We start from the raw sequence: 25,151 nt of genomic DNA, 5'->3' as shown, positions 1-25,151 counted from the left end.
GACCAAATTTCGGCTGCATGACCTATGTATAGCACATTGTAGTTAGCAGACAGTATGATTTTACATATAAATAAATAAAGAGACGCTGGCTAAGACATCCCTGGCAGGATCATCTAAATATTCAGGTAGGTGATGCTTACTGTAGCCATGGGAACTCTAGCTACACAATAGCTGTGTTCGCCTCTCACACTCGCCTCAGTGCGCCCTCTCCAACCTCCCAAAGCTCTTTATTTTGCGCATGTACGGCTAAAGTGAACATTACATCGACTCCAAGATGGCGTTAACACGGCTGACTTGCGTGCTGGTTCTCCTCAACATATATTGTAAGTAAATAATCTCTGTGGGGGAAAAAAAAAAACCATGCTTTACAAGCTGAAAATACTGGAAGTATTTTTAGTCTCTCAACCATGCTTTTTATACATGTTATAGATATAATCCGTCACATAAAATATACCAAAATGCTTAAAGGAAGTGGCTACCCATTTAAGACAACTAAACTATTAACCTAGCCAGCTAGCTCGCTGTTGATGTGCGCTTTTAAATTGGAGTGTTTAAAAGTACAATAACTGTCACTGATCCTAAATTGTACTCAGTGTTTTGTGCGCGCTGCTTTCTGTATTTCACCGTTTATTCGCGCTGAATGTTTCACAGCGTTGATCGAACTCACATCCCATGTCTAAGTACCTTGATAGAAATAATCCTACGAGCCTCTTTTGTCCAGGGATCTAGCTATTTACAGGTTTTTGGGACGATGTGTGGCTTTACAACTCTGGTTATCAGAAATATAGAGTAGTTTTAGTTAAGCACGTTGTTTGGTGTAGACTACACGTCCTTCTGAGAATTTTTCATCGTTCGAGATTTCGTCAGTCTCATCTATTGTCTGTACATTAAAACTTTCTTTAAAATAGCCAAACCTGGCATACAAATTTCGTGTTGTGGTCTTCATAAAGACCACGTTGTTTAAATACACTACATTCATGTCCAAAATATTGACAGAATGTTGAAAAGTTCTTAGTCGGTTTGCAGTTGCGAAATAACGGATTTCACCCGATGGTGTGGTGTCTGAGGACAGTCAGCGGGAGGAGCCGAATAAGGCCAGGCAGAGCCCATTAAGAGTGAAGCTCAGACTTAAGAGTTTTATCATTATCTAGCTTTGAAAATCAGTTTACCTTCAGCTGAGGGAGTTGTTGTTGTTTTTGTTTTTGTTACCTTATCTTTGGTAATTTGCACCGTTGCCGATTTTACCATATAAGGAGATTAAGAGCGCTACGGATTTCTTTCCTAATTAAATTCATACAATCAAATCTGTCCGATTCGATCCACTTTATCAGAACAAAGTTGGCAACATATTCTCCGTTCTGGTTTGAATATCTACTTACAACGTTCTGTGGCGTTTCTGAAATAAGTAGCAAGATTCGTTAAACTTGTAACCTATCCCTGTTTGATTGGAACAGAACACTGTCATGTGTTCATGTTTTTAACGTCATGTAGGCCTGCTCAATATGAATTATGTAATATATCGTGAGCTGTTTCTTTATTTCATTTACCGTGTATTGTATAGGTAGTAAATCTGTTACGAGGGGAAAGAAGCATTGCACTGAGATCAGTCGAGTGTAGGGACCGATTTAAACCACTCGATTGCAAGATAATTTCTTTAAAAATCTGCATCTGGTTATACCTGATTTAATATAAGGTCCCTTTCATTTCCATCTGTTTGCTATTTATTAGTATTAATAAATAATAATCTAGTATATATTAATAAAGAATAATATATTATTATTATTATTATAATTCTGGGGAAAAAACGTCTGTTTTACAGAACAAGATGGCAATTCATGTTTTGTGTCAAAAAGGTAACTACGGGACGTTATAATAACGGTGCTAAATTGTACTGGTTGGTAAGCCGTCAGAAAAATGCTAACAAAGCATTTCACAAATAGCAAAGTTCTGTGACAACTCCTATCGGATTTGGCGCACCATTGCTATGGCTTAGCTGTTTAAAAGCCATGCCTCTAGGAAGAACAGAGCTGGAAAATGCCGGAGCTGAACACCGCTCACCATTGAACAGTTTCAGCATAATGTAAACAGTGAAATTACTTTCTAGACATTTAGAAAAAAACACTTGTTCAAGTGAAAACCTTATATTTTAAAGCTGCTACAATATATGACTTTTGCCAGCAATATTTCGCCAATATGGCCTTGTGTTTTGTTACCTCAGTTATGGTGAGATCGGTAGGCTGGAAAAACGACATTATGGAAGAAAAAATCAGTGGCATGTAAGAAGACATTCAACAAGGTGCAGCTTTTAGCAAAGTGGGCGTTGGTTTCAAAAAGGATAAATTAATGACAGCATTTCCTCAAGAGGTATAAGGTGTTAGCTGCTTTCCCTCCCACTCGTAGATCCAGGGCAAATGTTCCTGTGGGTTTTGTAAAAAGCATTCTGGTCCTTCTGGAATACTCCATCGACTAGATACTCACATTTCAGTGAGTGCCAAAGATAAATGAGTGGCATGCATGAGAACACCATCCTCACATTTATTAAGGCAATGTTATGATAAGACCGTAGAGAAACACCTCTTCAGGTACTCAGGTATCCACAGAGTATTTTGTTTGTGTTTGTTTGTGTTGTTTGTGCTATGCTACAGCCATAGCACTCTCACTAGGTTGACCTCAGGTACACAGATTCTACAAAAGACAGGTATGAGTAAACTCTTGTGCCACCAGCTCTTTAGTCTAGAATCGTACCCCAGACACGGGGCACCACAGTAATCCCACGGGCACCACAGCAGTCAGTGTGATGAAACGCACCGAGTCTTCAAGAATAGCACGTCTGGTGGCCCATACAAAGAGTAATGTCCAGAAACAGCTGAACGTCTGTGGGCAGAAGTGGCTGGAGGAGGCCACTCACTCGGGGGTTGGAGAAATATCCGAGGCAGATCACCACGCCGCCGACGCTCGGCATAGGGAACAAATGTGGCATGCTCTGCCATAGTAGATCACAGTCTTCAAATATGCACTGGATCAGGAACTTTGGATTATATGTATTATCCCTTCTTTAACCAGTTAGGATAAGTACCAGGTGTACATTAAACTAAGAAAATGTGTCCGGAAAATGTCCAGCACGGTAGATATTTCTAAAGTAGAAAGTCATGTTAACTCATTACTAAATGAGCCATAAAAGGTGCTTTTTATCTCTTCTGTTTTGACTCCCCTTTTCCACTCGTGGTGAGCGGTGACACATGCTGGAGGGAAATGTTAGAACTTACACATTCATGGCCAGGAATGTCAAACATGCACATTCCCTGCATGTCAACAAAATTTCCATGTGTAAAGTTGGGCATTGATCAAAATAGTGCCTGACTGCTGCAGTGAGAATATGAATGCCTTGTCAATGCAAGATCAGCTCAAGCCTAACAAAAACAGACTTTTCTTTAATTTTCTCTCTCTCTGTCTTTCTCAGTGTATCTCCCCCATAACTTATCCTTTTCTCTCTCTCTTTGTCTCTCTCTCTCTCTCTCTCTCTCTCTCTCTCTCTTTCCCATATGCTTGCTTTTTCCCATTTGAAATGCTGGTTATTATAATAATTTTTAACATTACATTGTATATCTTTTAGCATAGCACAATCAAACTGCACCCACAACATTTGCTGCTTGTCAGTGATACTGCCTTATCAACAACTGGGTTTGTTAAGTTGTTTATTTAGATAACATATGATTGTTACACATTTACTCTAAATTCTAGATGATAGGTTTTTAAAGTCCCACTTAAGGAGAGTGTTTGAGTAACTTCCTGCTGGTGATCTTTATCTGGTCACATTCTCCCACTGGGAGAAAGTGCCAGTCCAGCATTCTCCCCGGTGTCTGCATGGTTTGACCAGCTGCTGGTGACCCCGCTCAGCGCATCAGGACCCCTATGGCCAAACCGTGGGATACTGCCACTCCCATGCAGTATTCTTTTAATTAAAGTTCAGCCTATGATACAGTGGATCAGTCTTAGGTTCATGCCATGTATTTTTAATTAGAGATAGGAGTTATGCTGTTTTCCTTTGTACTTGTTATATGCACCACATCACTGTCAGATAATTGCACTGGATTGAATCCCTATTTACAATGTAGTCACAAAGGCAATTATTGTTTCTAAAAATAGAATTGTGTGTCAGATCATGTAACTGCCCCTGCAATCAGACTGTTGCCCTGGCCTGCTCTGTGCTGTCAGCTAATAAGATATGAGATGCAATTTAAAATTGTAATAAAAGAAGTTATTACACATGGTAGAAAATCTCAAAATAGAAATAATAGTAATAAAAAAGATTTCAAGACTCTGCATCTTGAGCTCCTTCACTGTGCTTATGCCGAGAGCTCAAAGGTTTGGTAACGTCAGTGTCATCCTTGCTTGCTTTTTTCTCCCTGAAGAGGCATATGGCATTTTCAGACCTTGCATTGTAAGTCTCCTAACAAGTCTATCATCAGTACACAAAATGACAGCACAAACTACACAACCCCTGCCCCCCTGTGAGATGCCAGGGTGACAATGATTTAACTCCCTCTCAACGACAGATAACAAGTTCTAAAGTGACTTCTCAGAGGGGCAGATGACACCAGGCTAATGATAAAAAAAGATCAACGTAATTTTGTTGACTATCGCAGCAGTTTGAAAACATTGGGCAATGACAGCATGATTCACCTCTGACCCTCAAGAGGCAGACTAAAAACTGGTTCTATTTGCCAGAGGTATTTGCATACATTGAGGTAGAATGGTGGAGATTTATAAATTGTTGAGCAATCAGCTTTGTGACTAAAAGTAATTATGTGAGGAGCTGTCAAAAATGTTCAAACAGAAATTTCATCAGAACAATGAAATCAGTCCCCTGCATCACTTCTTACCCTGAAACATTCCATCAAATTATGTTTCATTCTTTTTATGACACTTGAGAGTTTCAAAAAGTCAAACATACCAGCGTTCATGTGCTGTGTTTACTTTCTGTGTGTGATATTGAGGTCGGATTAGCATCACATTCTACTGAATTCTATGAACCCTGTAGTTTCCTGAGGCCTGTGATTTATTATCAGTGCTTAGTTTAAAGTGCCTTGCTTAAGAATAATGCCTTCCTGTTCTCTGGTCTAAGCAATTTGGAACAGACCTCATTGCCTATGACATTCATAGTTGATATGTCAACAGAAACAGGACAAACAGAGAAACCTTGCTTTCCTCCTTATTGCAATCAGTAAATTCTCCTGGTATTCAGATCCTTCATTAGCACCAGATTTGCTTTGAGTATTCAGTTGACTGGTTGGATTGCACTGACAGATTAAAACCTGACCATTCAGCAAGTCTGGATAAAAGCTGACACTTAATGGCTTTGATGCTTACTTGAGGGAAATTAAGAAGAAACTGGCAAAAAAGCATACCTGAATTCTGCATGTTACAGTCAGTCAGAATTCAACAGCTTTTTGAAAAAGTCACATTTCAGACATTATTACTGATTTTGGGGTGATATAAGAGATCTTCTGAAACTTCTTATCAAATGATTTGGTTGCAAAAAAAGGTTGGGTTTTTTATGTAACTTGTTAAAGAATGCACCCAGAGTTCACTCAGTGAATGTTTCAAACACGACTCATCTTAGGACCTGCGTGTGGTGAGTACTGCTGTAGATCATGTGAGTGCATGACTTTATAAGTTAACAGCTACAGGTATTTTTTTCTGAGTTCACTTACCAGGCACTGGAGAAAAGCTGGATACTCAGAGGTCTACTTGCTACCTAATGGCAAAGAGGCTCCTACACTTAAGAAATTCCAGTAATGTGCATTGATTTCATATATGTGCCAAGCTTGTAACATGCCCATATAGCTATTGCAACCTTTACTAAACAGTTTAAACAGATAATGCAGGAGATAAATTGGGAGAGGCATATATGATGAACCAAGACTTACTCCAGGAAATAATGCTAAAACAGCGAGCAAACATAATAGCACAAAGGTTTAATAGAAAACAGCTTTGATTACCCTGGACTCAATGAAACATCAAGAATGCATGAGGAAATTAGGATTACAGGTATAGAGACAGATGTGTTTCTTTCTCATTTACTTGCATTTTTGTTTATGTATTTCCCTTGGAGAAGTTTAATGTTGCTTTGGCTAATCAAGATTCCTAAACATAGTAATGTAGTTGGTATATTAGCAAATATGTATGTATATTTATATATAACCAGGGTTTATGATTTACTATAAGTCTTGCAAATGTTTGCTTGTAGCTCATCTGGTAGTGAAGGTAACACAAGGTACTTGCAACATCTAAGTCTTGGGTTTGATTCCCAGGAAGTGCATACAGACACTGTCATCCTGGTAAATATATACAAGTTGCTCTGAATAAGAGTTGCAAAATGTAAATCATAGTGACATTTGTTTGAAAGCATCTACTCATTAAGTTTACTTTATGAATATGCTGCCAAATTAGTGTACTATACACTGCATACTTTAGCCCATATTAGTTAAGTCTGTTTATTTCTGTATCACTGAGTACATTCTGCTACAAGATGTTTTAATGCCTTTTTAAATATAGGAAGAAGAATCAGTTTAGATATACAAGTGAAGTATCTGTGAACCTGACCAACAAACTTTAAAATATTCTGGAAGTGTCAGGTCATGTGGCACAAATGGAGAGTTCATGTTCGTGACATTAAGAGTCCCAGCACTGTATGGCTTTGCCCTCTGCACAGGGCTTAACTGCGCAAGGCCTTGGACACCATGCATATGAGATTTACAGTCTCTGGGTTTGTTGCTCTGTGGATGTTTCAATGACAAGAACATAGATGTGTGTTTCTTGCAATATTAACAGCATAAAACATCTGAGAGAATAGAACAGACAAATAATTTATGGAGAAAATAAAGAGGTACAGGACGCTTCATGCAAACAATGAGAGGATTGAGATCACTCAGGCATTGATGTGTCCATGTGACACGGGGGGGGGGGGGGGTTGCCTACAGTGGACTTTTCTGAGCTCTGGTTTGCTCTTGTGCTTTTCACATATTCATAACATCTTCACTCAGAATTTATGTTTTAGGGTAGATGTGCCCTTCCAAACCACCCTGGACAGTCTGCAATGCAGGGTCATTGGTGCAGAAAGGGCCAAGCATGTGGCTTCATTTCAGAACACCAACACCCAGGATCATCCCCATATGTGTGTGGGCAATAGCTTGTGGTTGGAAGTGAAAGATTTTTGCTAGTCAGAGGCTCTTGGTACACTGGGACTTGCAAGCCTGCCATTCCTAGATTGTGTCAACCCAGGCACCAGATGTGTGGAGAAGAGTGTGCCACTCTGTCTAAATCAGTTAAATCAGTGGCTCTCATCTAATTGAACTCTGCTTACTGGATGCTTGAGCTGGATACATTTTGGGAGTTCATGTAAACCAAAAGACACTTATCATGGGTGGAATTAATTGGCCTGTGCAGCTGCAAAGATTCTATCCAAAATTGGACTGACATTGCGGTAATGGGCTTGCCAATGACAAATATTCTTAGTAGTCAAGGGGATACAATTCCCCTATGAAGAACCTACTTACTCTTTAGTTTACATTATGTTTTCTAGGGCAGGAAAGACTTAGAGTTGACTAGATATGCTATCATAAAATGTTATAAAATCCTGCAAGGTTTTGAACATTGCATAACATAGCTCCACAATTTTATGATGCACAGAGGTCAGATGGGAAAAGTCATTGCACTGCCTCTATTATGGTTAAATATTCAGGATTATAGCATTAAGCCTCAGTCAAGCAAATAAAATGGTTTAAAGTGGTTCATTAATGTTTCTTTTGTTTAAGCTACAGATGTGAATATGACTTTTTTCTATGATCAAATCTGTACATGTAAATATAAAATGTGTCTATAATCTGCAGCATATATCAGAGCACAGTCCTGGGCTTCAGGCACATAAATAGATGTGCATAGAACCATGAAATGTAACAGTACATCACTTAGAAATTTCTAATCTTTTTCAGTGCATTTGATGTCACTTTTATTGTCCGTGTCATGTTTCATGGTGGCACAATTCGAAAGGTCATGGTGGATATTTCAGGAGTGGGAAAATAGTTAAAGCCACATTTGATGATCCCTGAACAACAGTATGCTTTCATAAGTGCCCCATGATTTGAAAACACACTCAAACTAAGCCAGATATAAAGAGGAAGATATAAAGAGGAAGTTGTAATGATGAATAGTTGCAGAATAACATTTGTACTCATGAAGTCTGTCTGTCAGGCACCATAGAGATCATAGAGCTTCCTTCTGACGGTGCGTCATAGTTCCAGTTTTCTCCGTCCCCCGGTCCAGTGGAATGTTCACATTTGTTTTAGATGCCCGTAGAATGGATGGCATGAAGCTCCTGGTGTTTTAGCTGAGCGTGGGAGTGCAAAGCATTTCCCATATGCTGGGGGTATCCTTCCGAGCAGGTGATGGATCCGTTCCTGTGGGTAGGTCAGTTGCAAGCATGGGGCTTAGATGGTTCCTCCTCCCCTCACCATCCACGTCCCTCCCACCTGTTTCACAGCAACATTCCCTCGTAGGCCTTTCAGACAGCTTATGCTAACTGTTTAAGTCTGGACAGTCTGGAGTCTGCCTCTGATCACACACCCCCTTACTCACACCTTTCATGCCTGGAGTTCTTCAAGTAAAGTAAGCAAATTTAGTGAAGCAAACTTTCATAATTTTAATATGTGAAGCTTGAGGCAAATATCTCAAATGAATATGTTAGGACATGCCTTGTTTTTTTAATTCCATTTATTTGGTAATGGCAAAGGAAATTTATCCCAGTTGCTCACACCAAAAACCAGTAAACAGAAAAGTTGCAATAGTTCTCATAATTAATAGCTCGCCCTGGTAAAGCTAGCCACTGTGTTTGGGTAATGACCTTTCAACACTGCAGCACAGAGGACAATGCATGCTCAAGGATTTGTGCTGTGGCTGCTGTTTTAGGGCTGATACTATCTCAGTGAGCAAAGCGAATGCTAGCCCTTAGCGCTTTGTACAGAGGCTCCTTCTGCTGCCTCAGATATTGGTCTGGGAAGATCACTATGCTGGTCTAGAGTTTCTTTTCATAGGTTGTTTTCAGTGCTTTTCCATGAAAGTAAAAATTATGTGACCCGGTCAAAGAAATAGCCTTTCTTGGCACCAAACATGAAAAATTACTATTACAGATCTTTGACAAGCAGTGTTCCTGATGTTTTCTAAAAGCATTCCAGTGGTAATATCACTGATGATGGGCTATCCTCACAGAGCTTTTAAGCAGGAAGTGGAGGAGATTATGAGTACACACCCACTAGATTAACTAGTCTGCACCAACATGTGCTGCTATTATCCACCTGTCAGATGAGCCTGCTACATATAACATACTATTATATATAGATACTTTCTGTTAGTGCTGGAATTTCTGTCAGTGAACATTAGTGTTCTATCACTGAACACTAAAATTGTCTACCCCTTGCACTTGCAGATTCATTATTTTCCCTGATATGACATACTATATACATCTTATTGAGAATTTTAACAGATATCTTGTGCTGGATCAGTGGTATTAAATCAGGCAAAATAGAAAATTGTTCAGTACAGTACGGTACAGAAGGCTCATGGTAGCTTTTTAAACTTCAGCTTATTCCCTTAACCATACTTAAGGGTTTGACCTGAGCAACATTTGTCCCAGAACTATGCAGTGATGGTGTCGGTGTGTTAACCCCTCGTATGAATTTCTATACAGTTTAATCCATCATTAGAATGAGGTCATCACAAAATGTCTTTAACTATTGAATGATGCAATCAGTAAACAAATAAAAGCTGGGCTATTTAATTCGAAAAGCACAGACACTCCTTTTTCACAGCACTTGGTAAAGGATCTGGTGCAAATTGCATTCCTAATTAGGATTAAGGAAGAGGTCAGTCTGCTTGGATGAGAATGTAAGGCATTTGCAGGAGCAGGGCTCATTCCATCTGTGCTGAGAGGAAGGAGCAGCTAATTCTGGCAGCGGCAGCACGGCGATTTGCAGATTTCTGTGGCGGCAGCTTCATGGTAAATACGGGATTCAATGAGCTGAATTAGGCCTATTGTCACTAATAAATAAGACCAAGTTTATTTCCAAAGATTAAACATCGCAGTGCCTTAAAACAAACAGTTTCGTCAGTTGTTTTTTTTTTTTTTTTTTTACTATAAGTGGCTCTGTTGGTGTCTTCCCCAAGCCAGGAGGGTGAAAAACAAGTCTTGACTTGATCCTTGATTTCGTCCATGCTCACATCTGATTGCAAATAGCATGGTAGATATCTGGTGCTTTTACCTACCTGCAAATGTAACCAATTAGTAGGCTGTGCAATCTCTTCCTGGCATTGACAGCTGCTATAAATAGCAGAAGCTTCCCAAATGCTAACCTGTCCTCACCGCTACTAAAGAGTAACTCAGAGGCCTTCTGTTTCCAATTGTCCATGAGCATTGCTAACCCACTTTGACATGAAATATAATTATCATATTGTCTCCAAAAGTGCTTTAACATCCTCATAGTTAGTCTTTTTTTTAATTAGAATGTTTTCTCATTGCATTTACAGCATTAATATCTTTCCAACTGAAATGTGTTATGGTTAGTCTTTACAGTCATAGACAGTGAACAAAGAATGACTATGATTAGACCTATCTGTAGTAAATCTGTACTGAAAAACTACTTTGCCAGTGTAGATAAATTCAGTTTTTCCTTTTTCTTTACACTCTTTCTTTTCTAGTAAAATGGGCATACCACTGCAGTTCTGGAATGGTTTCATTCATTCACAATTGTCATCAAACACTTGATTAATTTACTATTCATATGCTCCTATTATCTAAAACTGTGTCACAATACAAAGGTTCTGTATTCATGAGGAGAAATGTGACAACAATGGGACAACAAACAAAAGGCCTATTTTTTTACAGGAAAACAGAGCAGTCTTATCTACCCAGAGTCATTTCAATTGCCTCGGAAATAGCCTCCTCTCTTCCCTGCGCTTCAAACTACTTCATTTCCTGTTTTATAGTTTTGTGTGTCAGTCAAGCGAAGCTATTCTTAAATATCCTGCAAGAGTTTATCTTAAATTTTGTATGTAAAATCACAGATGACTGGCCAGTGGTTGACCTGAACTGCAAGCCCGTTGCTGTGTCAGCTAAGGTGTAAGGGAATGTGAGATACATTTTGAGACTCACTCATTATCTTTGCCATCCTAAGAGCTCAAGTTAACTGGGGGACAAGATGAGCAGGACCTGGCGCAAATGCTTACGCTGACACAAAATGAAACGTTCCCAGGCATTTTGTGACACCATAGCCACCCTCATCCCTTTTCTTTGGCTCAGGCTGAGCCCAGGCTTTGACCTGGGTAGCTCAAAGATGCTCGGCCTCCAGCTGAAGGCCCCAGTCCTAGGGCTCACATTAGAGAGCCCATTGCAAGCATTTGCAAAATGCAGACAACATGAATGTAGCAGGAGAGCCTCCAGCTAATGGCGAACTACATGACAAAACAACCGATTTAGACGCAGTGCAAATGAGTCTTGCAGTACGTGATCCACTTCACCAAGAGATTAACAATAGTCTAATTCAGCCAGTGAGGTCAAGCTTATGTGCACGTTGATGTTCATCGTAATACTCTCATTGCTGTGCTTCTTAAAGGGGGGTGTTTTTTAGGAAAGCATGCCACCTTGTTCCCCACTACCCACTTTGAAGTGAAGCTTAGTGCCATTTGCTCAGCAGCTGAAGGAATATCTGAGCTATTGCCTTATCTTTATGGAGAGCTGCTATTTATAGTCCATCTGGAATGAGAAAGGGGTACAAAAGCCACCACATCCACTTCCAAACTCGGTTTTGTGGTTTCTGTCCATATGGATGAAATGAGTATTCCCTTCTATTCCTTTTGTTTCATTACTGTAATTATTAGTAGTGTAGTGGGAATATTTTTGTCCACTGGAGGTGCAATTTTTCTCATCAAGCTAATAAAAACCAGTCATCATATAAAAGGATTACCACCAATGCTACTAGAATGCTTCGATCACAGAGGTGTCTTATTCTGAACCAGGATTCCATTATCACATGCCTTCTCCAGAGATCCATCTAGGCCATTGCACCAAGTGTGGGGCTGAGCAGATGGTATGAATTTGAGGTGTAAATAGCAGGTCATTACTGTCATCGAATGAAATGGGGGCTACCCAGTTTATTTTATTTGAATATTTTACCTCTTATAGTGCTGGATATGTGCAATAAGCATATTGGTGAGTCAGGGCCACACTCTGGGCCCAGAATAAGTGACAGTATGTATGTTCACAGCTGTGAAAAGATCACTCATGCATAAAGCCAGTGAGTGAAAGCTAAAACAAGACTTTCTTATTGTCAGCAATTTTTACAAGGGGACTTGGGAGTTGCTCAGCTTCTCTTCCCCATTCACACACAACAGGTGGCTCCACTGGGCTGTAGATTATTTGTTTAGGGGCTAGCTAGAATTCCTGTGCTACTGTGTCAATTACTGGAGAAGCTAGCTCTAAAGTGAGTCATGTAAAAAAAAAATGTGCAAGAGAAATTCCATCTGTACATGGAATTCCTCTTTTCTCCCATTACTTCATGCTTATTTGGGCTTTGACAGTAAACTATGTATAGGTAGAGCATGATAAAGCAGGTACACACTAAGATAAAGCAAGTTGTTTACAGTTCCAGATATGGAAAATGGTAGTAACAATTCTCTATTGAAAATGTTTCATATGCAATCATATGGCTTAATCTGTCTGGAGAACCTGCTCCTCCAATTGATAAATCATTAGAATTCCCTAAGTCTTTGGTGTGATATGGCTGATATTTAGACACTTATTTGCAATGTGCACATGTTGTAGTTCTTGCTGTAGTATAAAATTAAAACCAATGGCCCAGATATTTCCTAATCTTGGAGAGATTCAACACTTTAGTTTCTTCTGAGGGAATACATGCCTCTCTGAATGTTGTAACATACTGTGAAAGCTGAGTGCAATAAACCAGTATCCCAGCAGAGGCACAGTGGGAGTTCCAAAAGTGACAACCGCGGAGGATTTGTGACCTCTTCCAGATCATGAACTGTTGGAAGCAGCAGCCGCACGGCTCTCTGTAGCGTGTTTGGGGTAGGCTAGAGTTAGAGAGCAGCTCCCCTGTGAAATGGGGCCTGGACACACTCCAGGGTTATATGGACAGCCTCCAAGCTCATACTGCCCAGTGTGAGTGACACTGACGCAGACACTGACTTGGGTATGTAATGAATGGCTCGAGGAGCACTTTGTCTTCAGCCCTGCCCTGAAGCACTGAATCAGTGCAGCATGTTTTTAAGAATAACCCTGAAACATCCACTTCATGGGTTGGGCTTCATGAACTAGATGTCTGTATGATTCCTGACAAACTGTACAGAGGCAGCCAAGGTTCTTCACTTGCCTGGTCGCTCTCTCATACATACATACATACATACATACATACATATATACATACATATATATATATATATATATATATATATATATATATATATATATATATATATATCCATATATCCACCCCCCCCCCCCCCCCCCCCCGCGCTCTCTACTGATTACAGCTAGCACGTTGCCGTTTGGGTGTGGTACTTTTTAATCCCAGGACTGTGCAGGCTGCCAAACAACGTCATGAGCGTAGATTTAAGTTGTTGTTCTGCAGAGTTATCAGGCCATTTGCTATGGTTCATCATTATGAGCAAAGAGTTTTGCTGCTATGATATGAGGTCTGGATTGTATGGAGCATTACACTGATTTGTCTTGGCATTTTTTGTTGCCCTATTGTCCTATAAGTCACACAATGTTTTTTTGTGTTTGTCTTGTTTTAATGTGTTTTTTAACATGTATGTGAAAAAATGCAGAGATCTAAGTCAGGAGAAGCTTTATGTTCTGTGCATTATTTGTCAATTTCTCTCTTGCCTGTTGCAGTATTCCATGCCTGGGTTTTGTGAGCATTGCACTAAAATTACTAAAGAGCATCACTCATTCGTACAAAGGAAGGTTAAACTGTAAAGAAGGTTACATCCAACTCTACTCCCTAGAATACACAGAAAAGAGACTAAGTAGGTCACAGGCACCTGCCTACATTGAGGGCTCATTTATCCCTTGACTGGCGTCAGAGCTCAGAGATTCTCTAACATGACAAAGTGCGTGCTTAGATATCCTGATGGCTGGTGTGAGGTCCTGGAGATGGGGATGCAGTGTGGCAGTGTAGAGCTACTGATCACCCCAGTGCTTCTGCATGGGGCGGGGGAGGGACCCTGACAGGGATGTTAGAATTCAGGATGTGGCAAACAGAGAGAGGAGAGCAGAGGACATTCGCATGCCCCTCCCCACACAGTCACACAGTCTTCACATCCCCCGACGTGCAGTCAAACCCCAGCCAGGACTTGCCACACTAATGTCTGCTTGAGCCTCCATCTGCTGACCTGCAAACACTGGACAGGATGTCACTGTTAAGAGGATGTGTGTGCGCATGTGTGTGCGCGCGCGCGCGCGTGTGTGTGTGTGTGTGTGTGTTAAATGCTCAGCATCCTTCCTCATTAAGTTCCTGCAGTTATAGAATTCAGGCAGAAGTTTTTCCTGGTTAGCGTTTGTATAATGTGAATGTTGAAAAAGGCATTTTTGGTCTCGCTTCTCTTAAGGTACAATGTTCTCCTGTAATACACGTTCAAAGATGTGATGTGCTTTGACTTTTCACACTATCACTGCATTTCTAAGACGATCCTCTCAACCTTTTAAATGGGTGTCAACTTAATTTAAGAACTCAAGATTTGCTGAAGTGAACAAAGTTTTATTTTTTAACATTATTTTCAATATGATAAGACAGTTTTTGCCTCTCTTGTTGTCACAAAGTTTTATTATGAGACTTGTAAAAATTGTACATAATAAAGAACTTTTGTAAAAATTGTACATAATAAAGAACACAGCAAATACTGTGATATCTATCCTTGTTTAAATGTTTTGCTTTTTGAAATCCCACCAGTGACCCTGATGTTTCTGGTATGTCTTGACATTTGTGATACAGCTCTACTCTGATTTTGTTTGTTAGATATTCCATCCTGGTAGCTGCTCTTCATTTGTGCCAGCTCTGGGTGAAATGGGGGAAATCTCAAGAGTCTTATCCCAAAATACAACCATCAATGATTCACAGAAATGATTCTTAGCAATCAGTGTTATTAATGTTTCAGTGTCCTGATTAGATGCCCTTTTCTGAAACAAAGCACTGCATCTTGAACTGAGTTCCTGTCATTAGGTTGAGAGGATTGCGGGGAGAGAAATGGCCTTGTACTTGGCCAGCAGCCTCCTGGCAGCCATGCGGGTTGCGTATGCTCCAGGAGGCTAGAAAGCCTAAGAAGCTGCCTGTCATCCTTCAGCAATACACAACATCTGTGATGTGGCTAGTGTGTGTCTTAAAGGTTACAGAGAGCAGATGTTGGTAAAAGCAAGCATAAAGATGCTTGAAATGGCTGCCCCTGCCAGTCTGAAGTGCTATTAATGCACCCATCTCTTTTTATGGGCATAACACTTAAGATTTTTATCATGGGTTGGAGAGTTAGGGTGAAATGAGATGTTGTAACTTGTCTGTGTAGCTGGCTCCCATGACATAGTTAAGAGGAAATGTGAGGGTTTGGTGCTGTTCAACTCCTTTCCGTGACTCAGGGTATGCAGGCTGGTTTTAGATGAATGCAGGTCAGCATTTCATTCATTGTTTTCGTTTTCCTGGACAGTGATTCAGTTGGGTAACGTATGTCCATCTTAGGAAACCATCCTGTAATTATAGTAACACAATCATAATCTTGTGATTACTGGTGCGGTTCACAGGAAAGCGAAAGGTGACATAAGCGTCAAAGCGTTTGGACAATCAGCAGCCTGTTGAGGCTCTTTTTATAATCAACAGGAGTGGTCGTCAAAACTAAAAATGGATGGTAATGGATCTGCTAGCAGGACACAGGAGCGTAAAGTGTGTGGGTGGGGTACAGGCTCGGGATGCTGGGGGCAGAGTGTTAACTGAGTCCCATGGTATACATGTTCAGTGATACCAACAGTCTCAATGACTTCGCTTCTCATGAACATATAATCTCATGTCACTGTGCAGTGGAAAAAATGCCATAACACCAATGTTAATTCTCTTTATCTTCTTCATTACAGGCTATATCAGCATCTTGGCAGTGATGCTCACAACTTTAAATCAATCCCCATGGGCCAATGAATTTGAATGTAAGCACAAAAGAGATTTTTTTGTCTGTTAAAAACACTGAGGAACATCAAAAAACAATGGAGCATTTAGATTGTCTTGTCAAATAATGCGACCTTTCTGTACAAACCTTCTCTTTTTTTCTTGTATAGCAATTGAGCTGTCTTGCTTGATAAAATCAATCTCCACAGTCAGTCCCAGGATAGAATGGAAGAAGATTAAGGATGGGAAACCAAGTTATGTCTATTTTGAGAAACAAATAGCAGGTAATCTCAACAAACCATTCAACTGGACATGCATTACTGTATTGCAGTGGCAATACCATAGATGTGCATGCACACACAGAGCTTAATATACAAAAATAGTCCAGACCGACCCAAAGCCAAAAACAGAAGGGCATCCAGAATCAATGGACAAACAGAAAAAAATGGACAAATAAATCCCAAACCCAGAAAGGTAATACAGGTAAACAGATGACTCAGAATTCATCAGGGTAGAATGAAAGCGGAAGTCTGTGGTTGACTGTGTTGAAATCATGCCTGTGATTAGAAGTCCAGGCAATCTGGACAGGTCTTTCCACAGGGCGGTGTGGTATACTGCCTATCTGTATTTACATAGTTTTAGATTTTATATAATTGATGAAATATTACCACCTTTCATGTTTTGTCTCATTTTACAGTTACTGCACATAATTTTTAAATGACTTATTTCCTTTAGGTGACTTGGAGAACAGAGCAAAGATTCGAGAGCCTGCGACTTTAGTCATTCTTAATGCAACAAGATCAGACACTGCACAGTACCGCTGTGAAGTTACTGCCCCCGACGACCAGAAGAACTTTGATGAGATTCTGATAGATCTTGTCATTAGAGGTGAGGGAGATAAGAGCACTATAGTACTCAGCAGGAACATAATCCGACCAGGCATCCTAATTGGAATAAGCAATAACTGAGGCATGTCATGTAAAACTTTCAGTAATGTTGGAGTACAGTGTGATGATAAAACCTACAATTATAATAAGCATATTCTGACTAGAACCGATAATTCTTTTTCAAAATGTTATATGATAATGATATGCAAACATCAAGTTCAGAATAAAAGTATCATCAGTATATCTAATGCTGATATCAAAGTATTGGTATATCTAATTCTGATAATGTATATCTAATTTGCTAAGACAAAGAGAAGTCCAAGTGCTGGGTGATATAATTTTCAGACATATTGACAAACACACTCAACAACTTGATGTGCGTCTAATCTTTCTTGCGTATGTCTGACTTGTGTTTTCCTCAGTAATACTTCTTAAACATTTGTTTATATTGCTTACACTGGGTTTAATATTGGCACACTGTACTTGAACAAGAATATTTAAAATCATAATATTGTTCATCTTACTGGTGACTCCATCTGCGCTCTCTCCATTAGCTAAACGCTATTGGTCAAATACGTTAATGATTATATAAGTTTGTAGATCATGCAACAGTTCAACTGAAAAGAAAATACAGAGGCGCCACACGGTGGTTATTATTGAAACTTCATATACTTGTCTTTTATGCAATGTGCTTTACCATTACAAATACGCACTCTGTATTATTATAAGGCCATGATTATTAAAACTGCCCTAAGCTCAGCCCAAGCAGTCAACAGGATGGGGTTTGTTTTCTCTGAAATGGTGTTGTTGGTGTTCCCTGAGCTGCTTTGCTGTAAGCTGAGCTGGAGCACACTGTCCTGCCCGCCCTTGGCGTACGTTGGAGGATGCTTGCCTTGCCCTCCGCACCAGGCGTGTCCGCAGCTATATGCGGACATCTCCGAAACGGCATCCAAGTTTAATCAAGCAGCTAAAATGGGAAAGGACAGCGCAAGCATGGCCGGGATGCACCACACGCTGGCCCAGATGCTCCGGCATGGCCTATACTACCCTCACCTGCCGCCTTGTGTCCTGTGCCACAGTGAAGCCTGTGGTGCCCACATGCTACGTGCCCAAGTCTGTGCCAGTGGGGCAGTCAGCCGAGCTGTCGTGCATGGAGAACGAAGGCTTCCCCAAGTCCCAGTACCAGTGGTTCCGCAACCATGAGGAGATCCCTGAAGACCCCAAGAGCAGTCCCAAGTTCCTCAACTCATCCTACGTGCTGAACAGCGCAATGGGCACGCTGGTGAGTGCCGGAGGCTGGGGGCCAGTGTGGGATGTGCCTGAGGAGCCAGAAGGAATTGGGCATGGGGAGTTGGTAGGGAGATTATTGGGGGTGGCAGGGGCTGGGGGGTTGGGGTAATGGGGAGGGGTAGTGCTGGCGCCGGGCTAGGAGGAGGGGATATTTTAGGGAGCCAGTTGATGTGTGACGACCCCAGCCACGAGGGGAATCTGCTGTCCACACTTGCGCATTCCATAGCGCCATGCTTTGCCCTCTGTACTCAGTGGCCCACCCCAGCCAATCAACCTTCATACTGCCCTCCAAAGCCTGGCGGCGGCTGCCGCTGACTCCCACGGCTCTCTCCTCCACAAGAGACTGCCGTCTGCAGTGGTGGCGGCTTTACCACAGGTGCCGGCACTAGCCGCCGTCCCGGATCCGTATTCACTCAACCCTGCATCGACATATAGCCTAAACAGCATTTAACCTGCATGACTAGCTCTTTTTAGTGAATGGGATGTGTTTGCACAGTGGGAATCAATGCTTTCCAGATATTTTACGCCACTGCCTGAGAAACAACAGCATGTGCACAGTGGCAGGAGCTGAGAGTGGTGTTTTTTTTAATTACCCCTGCAGAAATTCAGTGATGTGAGAAAGGAGGATGACGCCCAGTATTACTGCAGAGCTAAGAATGAGGCAGGCTTGGCTCAGTGTGCCCCACAGAGGATGGAAGTGTGTAAGTCTCTCAAAACACACACACACACAAACAAACGGCCACCACTGTGCCCTTATGCTTCCCTCTCTTTCTAGACGACATTAACATCACCAGCATTGTTCTGGGAGTGCTGGTGGTACTGGTGGTCCTCTTGTGTATAACTGTGGGCATCTGCTGTGCATACAGAAGAGGTTACTTCACCACCCAGAAGCAGACAGGAAGCAAGTAAGTGACAATAGAAAAGAGCCTTTCCTGCTGATTCACATGTACACACATATCCCAGAGCTGGTTACTGCTCTGACCAGCTCAGTTTTTATCATTTCTTCTTTGGTCCTTTTTGCAGTTCAGTATATTTGCAGTTCAAATTATGCCGCCTTTACAACGTGGGCGATGATGTGGCAGCCCACATAATGTTACCAAAGGAACAAAGGGAAACTATAAAGCTGTTAATGCTAAGAAACCAACTAAATCTGCTGTCTTTGTTAGGCACATTTTCTAGGATGGTAATAGTATTGAACAGGAAAATGTAACTTTATGACAATTTGTATGTATAAACAATAATAAAAATACATGGTATTTATATAGCACTTTCAAAGGACCTAAAGATGATTAAAATGTAATAATACTCGTATTTTTTGCTTTAGTTACAAAGCTCCAGGAAAGAATGACGGAGTGGATTATGTCAGAACAGAAGATGAGGTAGGAAACAATGGTTCTATGTAGGCCTGGATCTTGTTGGCAGGAATCTTCTCCACACTGCTCTGAAGGTGTGGAATCCCCCGTCCATAATCTCACTCTAACCTCCTCTCTTTCAGGGGGATTTCCGACACAAATCCTCGTTCGTCATCTGAGGCAGGGTGAGGCGCAGACAAAGAAAGACAAGCATGTTGGTGTTGTGTGCAGTATCTCGGGCACACAACACGAGCCCAACACTCACACCCAGGAAAGACTCTTAGCAGCGCAGCTTTACAGCGCGCATGCAAAAACACAATTCAAGTTTGCCAAAGGTGACAATTCATCATTCACCAGTTAGACACATTCATCTCTATAGAAGACCCGTGAAATTTCCTCTTTTTAACCTTTTATCACTGAATGAAAAAGTGTTGCTTTCTTTTCAATAACAGCTTACTAGAAATCCAACAAGAACTAGAAAAGTGGACAAGTAATGAAAGTAATATAGTGTTATTGTATACATTTTGCTTTAAAAATTGCTTGTTGTTTATATAACTTTTGTTTTGTACCAGCTAAATGTGTCAGAATATTTTTTGATGGAATATATTTTAAAATGCCTATAGAAAAAATGTTTACTTTTTTAAATATTTGTAAATTACTAACACAGAAGCCAGTACATGTTTAATGTAATGGAAATAAATAACCATTTAACCTCTCTGTAGTTATCCTTAAACAGTCAGCCATACAAATTCTGTAGTTTAATAAATGACACTCAGCCATTTGATGCTTAGTTCCCAACCTTTCCATGTTTAGCTCTATTTTTCTTTACTCCAAATGACCTTCTGTAACATATTCAGTTTTACAGTTTTCTAATTTCGTATATATTCTTACGTTACTGCTGGGATCTAAATAGTACTAGTGTAAGGTTCCATGTTAATGTTTGTAGATAGTCTTAGCATTTTAAAAATGCCAGCAAAAAGCTGGAAATCACTGTAAACAGCCAATATGGCATGTCCTTCACTTTAAGTGTCCTTCTTTGCTCATTGTTCTTCTTGTACATAATGAATATAATGTCCAGGTTGTGCTCTTTTTTAAAAGTGAAGAATATTTTCAGTATTACTTTTTAATAAAACAGGTTTCTTGTGTTAGCTAACAAAATGTTGTGCTAGTTGTAAATAGACTGTTACCCAACCTGGTTATAAACAGTGTTCTGTTCGGTTTGAATGTAAAACCTCCAGAAAGAGGCAATCATGATGCTCTTTCCATGGTTTAGGGTGGATGAACTTACAGCCTGAGCATGAGAAAGAGAGGAGCTGCCTTGTAGGCTGCTATCTTTTACAGCAGCAAAATGGCACATTTATCAAATAAGTCAAACATGAAATATACATTTAAGAATATCTGAAGTACAATCAAAGCTGATACAAGCAATGGTGGTTCATATGTAATAAGTCAGGCATTTTTAATGAAGTTTGATCATGCACAAGTAGTTAGTAAAATAAGTAAGATAAAGAAAAAATTCCTCTTAAGTGCCTTCCAGTGTGGTTGAACAAGGATAAAAAAGCATCTTTAAATTATTGTATGCTGTTACATTTAATAAAAGATATGTCACTGTTTAATCCAACTACTTTCCAAATCAATTTATAATCCTTTTAAGTCATAGATATTTGTGAAACAATGGGTGTTTGAGAGGATTGATATGATGCTGTTTTCAAGTTTCAAGTTTGGTTTATTTGTCACATACATAGTTATACACAGTATAACTCGCAGTGAAATGGTTGAGAGTGCTCTGTCCAAACTGAGGAAAAAGAAAACAGGGGTGCATAGAGAAATATTCACCAACTCCTAAATAGAATTTAGGTTACTCTGATATCCAGGACACTAATCAGATTATTATTTTTTTTGTTCTTTGTAAATAGTTTTTAAAAATCAGTTCTGTTGCATTGATGTGCATCGATTTGAAAAATACTTTTGTGATTGAAATAGAAATAGAGATTTTATTATGCACTAGTGCCTAAATATAGCATGAAGAACTGTTCAATTTAGACAAAAGCACTATTATTGATGCAACAAATACACACTCAGAGACAAATGTACAGTTTACACACCTAGGTACTTGAATAGCAGAGTGGGGCATATGCATAAACTGATTACATAACGGCAGTTAAGACATTTAAACTGCATTATACAAGTTCCAATTTACTATTGTCACCTGAGTGTTCAGCTGGTAAAAGTAAATTGGACTGACTGGTTATGTGGAACATTGAACATATTCAAATATTGACTGGTCTTGGGAATAAGTGTATCTGGAGGTTAAATTCACATATTGTCTCCTTTCTAATTTCTGGGGGTTTGTTGTTGCTTTAAGGACTTTACTGAAACAAATTTCATTCACTGAATGTTACATCTCTTTGGTTTGACACTAGTACTGACCCTGTGTGAATTCTTGAGCAGTATCTTATGTTTGTGATTAATAAAACTCACTTTGTAAGACTTGTCTTTACTATTCATTTCTAACAACATCATATTACAAACACTCTGTAAAGTACAAGGTATAAAGTTAAAAAACAAAGTTTTAAAAAATAGCTACCAAAGTTTTGTAAAAAAACTAAAGTTAGGTTAACATAAGAAGAGTCTTTAGGGAGAGAGAAATAAAGTAACTCCCCACCTACTTCTATTAACAGAGGTGAAGTACAGGAACCTCTGAATCCCTTCAAAACTGAATGACATGGCAACCTACCCTACAAAGTGTCGAAGGAGAGAGCAGGGAGCGAGAATTTAAGCATATGTTCACAAAAAAAAATTAGCCATTTACTAGTTACTATACATCACTATATCCCTCATCTAAGAAAGATGCCAGCGGAGTCAACATATGGAATCAAAACACATGGTGGTTTGGGGGGGGGGGGGTTTGCTTACTAATTGTGTCCTGGCAGCTGCCTCAGCCTGTTCCTCTAGCCACTGCATGCTCTCACACTTATGGGTCACCCTGCTAGTTGCCTGCTCTTCCCTTCTGCCCTGCAGCCCCTAGCGGTGACATGCCAGACAGCCCTGCTGCCAGCATCCAGTCGCGACTGTAAATTGGGTTTACTCTGTCTAGGTAATTTCATTAGCCAGCTAACTCCAAAACAGCAGCATGTGCAAAAAGTTCGTGGTAGGCGCTGCTCAACCTTCACTGACCTCTCACATCTATGGTGGCCACTTTTAATGACACCTAAGAGGACAACCTACCCCCCAGAAAGAGGACACACACAGGGGACAGGGATATAACATTACAACACACAAAAACCATAACCTATACTGCTAGCTAACAGAGCTGACCAATTTGATCTAGAAATCTGTAATATAAATGAATGGTTACTCACCAAACTCGCAGTGTTTAAGTCCAGCATAGTATGCAGAAGGCATGAAGGCTCCTTCAAAGGAAAGATGTACTGACCATTGAGACCTTAATTTCTTTTTGGTGTTTTCACACCATTGCAAACATCTCGAGCAGCATTTAGAGTGCAGACTTTCTGCTGTTAGCTAGTACGTGAGGTATGAGGCGATCTGTTAAACCAACGAAATACAAGGCATTTGCTTTGACATGTGACTCAGACATGCTAAAATAACAACCAATAACAAATACAAGCAACTACCAGTTCAACTCAGAAGAATGACAAATGGGTGTTATGTTGACCGTTAAATGACAATTTTATATAAAGGCTGGCTGCATGTATATGTGTAGATCTGAGAAAGTGTACAGTTGCATGTGCTGTAACAAATCCTCTAGCACTGATCACATTTTAAATGACCTTTCTTAGTAGAGAATTATGTGGTAAACAGCACACCCTGGTGGTGCTATAAATATAGGCGCATGTCACTCTGTTGCATCTCTGGTATTTTGTTAAGGCTAGGGATGCGTCCTTGGAGTGCGTTTGACATCTGAACTATTGCTGCAGGGACAGCATGTGGGCTTAACATGTTTGTATGCAAATTCTAGGTGGTTGCTGTAGCCTTGATAAGCGGTATTAATGCACTTCAGATTAGTCTGTATAAATTGAATACAAAGCTAGCGGGTTTTTAAAAACAAAATTGTCAAATAAAATCACTGAAAAGACAACTCAAGAAGTGTGTTGAATTGAAATATCAATTTTTCTTTGTGAATTAGCTAAATGTAGTTGAGTGATCTTTATACTTCTATGTATGATCATAATGTGCATATTATCACGAGCTACTGGTCCTTGGGTTGATCTGTAGTTTATTTTGTTCAGAGGTCAAAGGCATTACAATGTACTTCAAACCGTAGGCATAGAACCTAGCAAGGAAACAATCTTAACCTACTGTGTCCCGTCTATAACTGATTTGGAGCTTATCAAAACGTCAAACAGCACGGATATATATTTGGGGGAGCTATGCGAAGGTGCTTATACTGTATCGTCGTGATCCCAGGTGACGGTATGGCCAGTCTGTGGACCCAAATATCACGGCAAAGCCTGAAGTAAACACGATGCGTTTCGCAAACCGTCGCAACCAAGACGCTGTAGACTTAGCAAAATACTTAATGACACAGGACGAGCTCTTCAAAGGCAGTGAAAACTTAAAACGCTACCGAAAGTTGCTAATCTAACTAGCTAGCCTGGATATAGGTTTTGCGGTATCGGCTGTGTTCGTGTACTGTATTCACTCCCTCAAAAGGGCTGTTTTTGTACTTTATTTTAATGAAAATATTAGTTGGGGAAATCTATAAAGGTTAGAATTCGTCCGGTTTTGTTTGTGTAAATTTTATTTTTATGCGCGCTGTCTAGTGCAAGTAAATTGGAACGCGAAATGAAGGGGATAATATTGCCTCTAACTTTTATCAGCAGCATTAAGAAACTTGAGCTGTTTGAATTGATTACTGTTTTATTTTATTTTTTTGAAGACAGCATTGCCTGTCGCAAGCTAGAGAGAATTTGACCAATAAAAACAGCGCCACCAGCTGATGCACCACAATCCTGCGTTCCCTGGTCTCCTTCTTTCCAACAGAAAGAGAGACGGAGAGTTACAGTAACACCAGCTAGCTAGCTTAGTTTGCTCCTGTCTGAGCTGTATATTCAGTGTAGGACATATTAGGTAACGTAGCCCATTATCATTCTAGAGTCTTATTTAACCATCGTGTATTCCTCTGTCGGTATATGTATTAACTTACATTTGAAAAGTGCTGGGGATAAGAATTCCTTTTTCCAAGCCTATCGCCACTGAATACAAAAAGTATCTGCACTATCATTTAAAATACACAAAAAATGCAAATGGCGCGAGGCACAATGAAGACCAGCTATTTCTTCCTTGTTGCTAGCTAGTTTAGCTAACTATACAGCCAACTCGATTTAAGCATATTCTATTAATCACTAAGGTAGATGCTAAAGAAATAATACTTCTAAAAACGTTAC

The 25,151-nt window shown here is 40.1% G+C and overlaps 1 protein-coding gene and 1 long non-coding RNA gene across 3 annotated transcripts; one reads left to right on the top strand and one right to left on the bottom strand.

The window, feature by feature from the left end:
• Window positions 1–220: 220 nt before the first annotated feature.
• Window positions 221–22,233, top strand: jam3b (junctional adhesion molecule 3b). Of its 2 annotated transcripts, XM_027005698.2 has the most exons (9): window positions 221–323; window positions 16,187–16,255; window positions 16,385–16,498; window positions 16,950–17,102; window positions 18,181–18,383; window positions 18,993–19,092; window positions 19,167–19,296; window positions 19,716–19,770; window positions 19,887–22,233. In XM_027005698.2, the coding sequence occupies exons 1-9, from the start codon at window positions 275–277 to the stop codon at window positions 19,920–19,922; spliced, it is 909 nt and encodes a 302-aa protein (XP_026861499.2). In that variant the 5' UTR covers window positions 221–274; the 3' UTR covers window positions 19,923–22,233. The 2 variants fall into 2 exon arrangements, with proteins under 2 accessions (XP_026861499.2, XP_026861489.2); XM_027005688.2 differs by lacking the exon at window positions 221–323 and having other exon boundaries at window positions 16,105–16,255.
• On the bottom strand, window positions 21,527–24,996 carry LOC113574642. Its single transcript, XR_003410339.2, has 3 exons — window positions 24,911–24,996; window positions 23,106–23,289; window positions 21,527–21,538 (listed from the first exon to the last, which is right to left on the bottom strand). It is a non-coding gene; the product is annotated as an uncharacterized LOC113574642 (long non-coding RNA).
• Between the last annotated feature and the right edge of the window lie 155 nt (window positions 24,997–25,151).

This window comes from Electrophorus electricus, chromosome 6 (genome assembly GCF_013358815.1).
Source record: "Electrophorus electricus isolate fEleEle1 chromosome 6, fEleEle1.pri, whole genome shotgun sequence".
In the NCBI taxonomy this organism is placed as follows: Eukaryota; Metazoa; Chordata; class Actinopteri; order Gymnotiformes; family Gymnotidae; genus Electrophorus; species Electrophorus electricus.
Note: the sequence above shows the minus strand (reverse complement) of the source record. Positions and strands in the feature narration are given on the sequence as shown.

Coding starts and splice junctions, on each gene's coding strand:
- jam3b (XM_027005688.2), top strand. CDS start 16,120: ATGTCACTGTGCAGTGGAAAAAATGCCATAACACCAATGTTAATTCTC. Junction 19,093..19,166: donor CCCACAGAGGATGGAAGTGT/GTAAGTCTCTCA, acceptor CTCTCTTTCTAG/ACGACATTAACATCACCAGC. Junction 19,771..19,886: donor ATGTCAGAACAGAAGATGAG/GTAGGAAACAAT, acceptor CCTCTCTTTCAG/GGGGATTTCCGACACAAATC.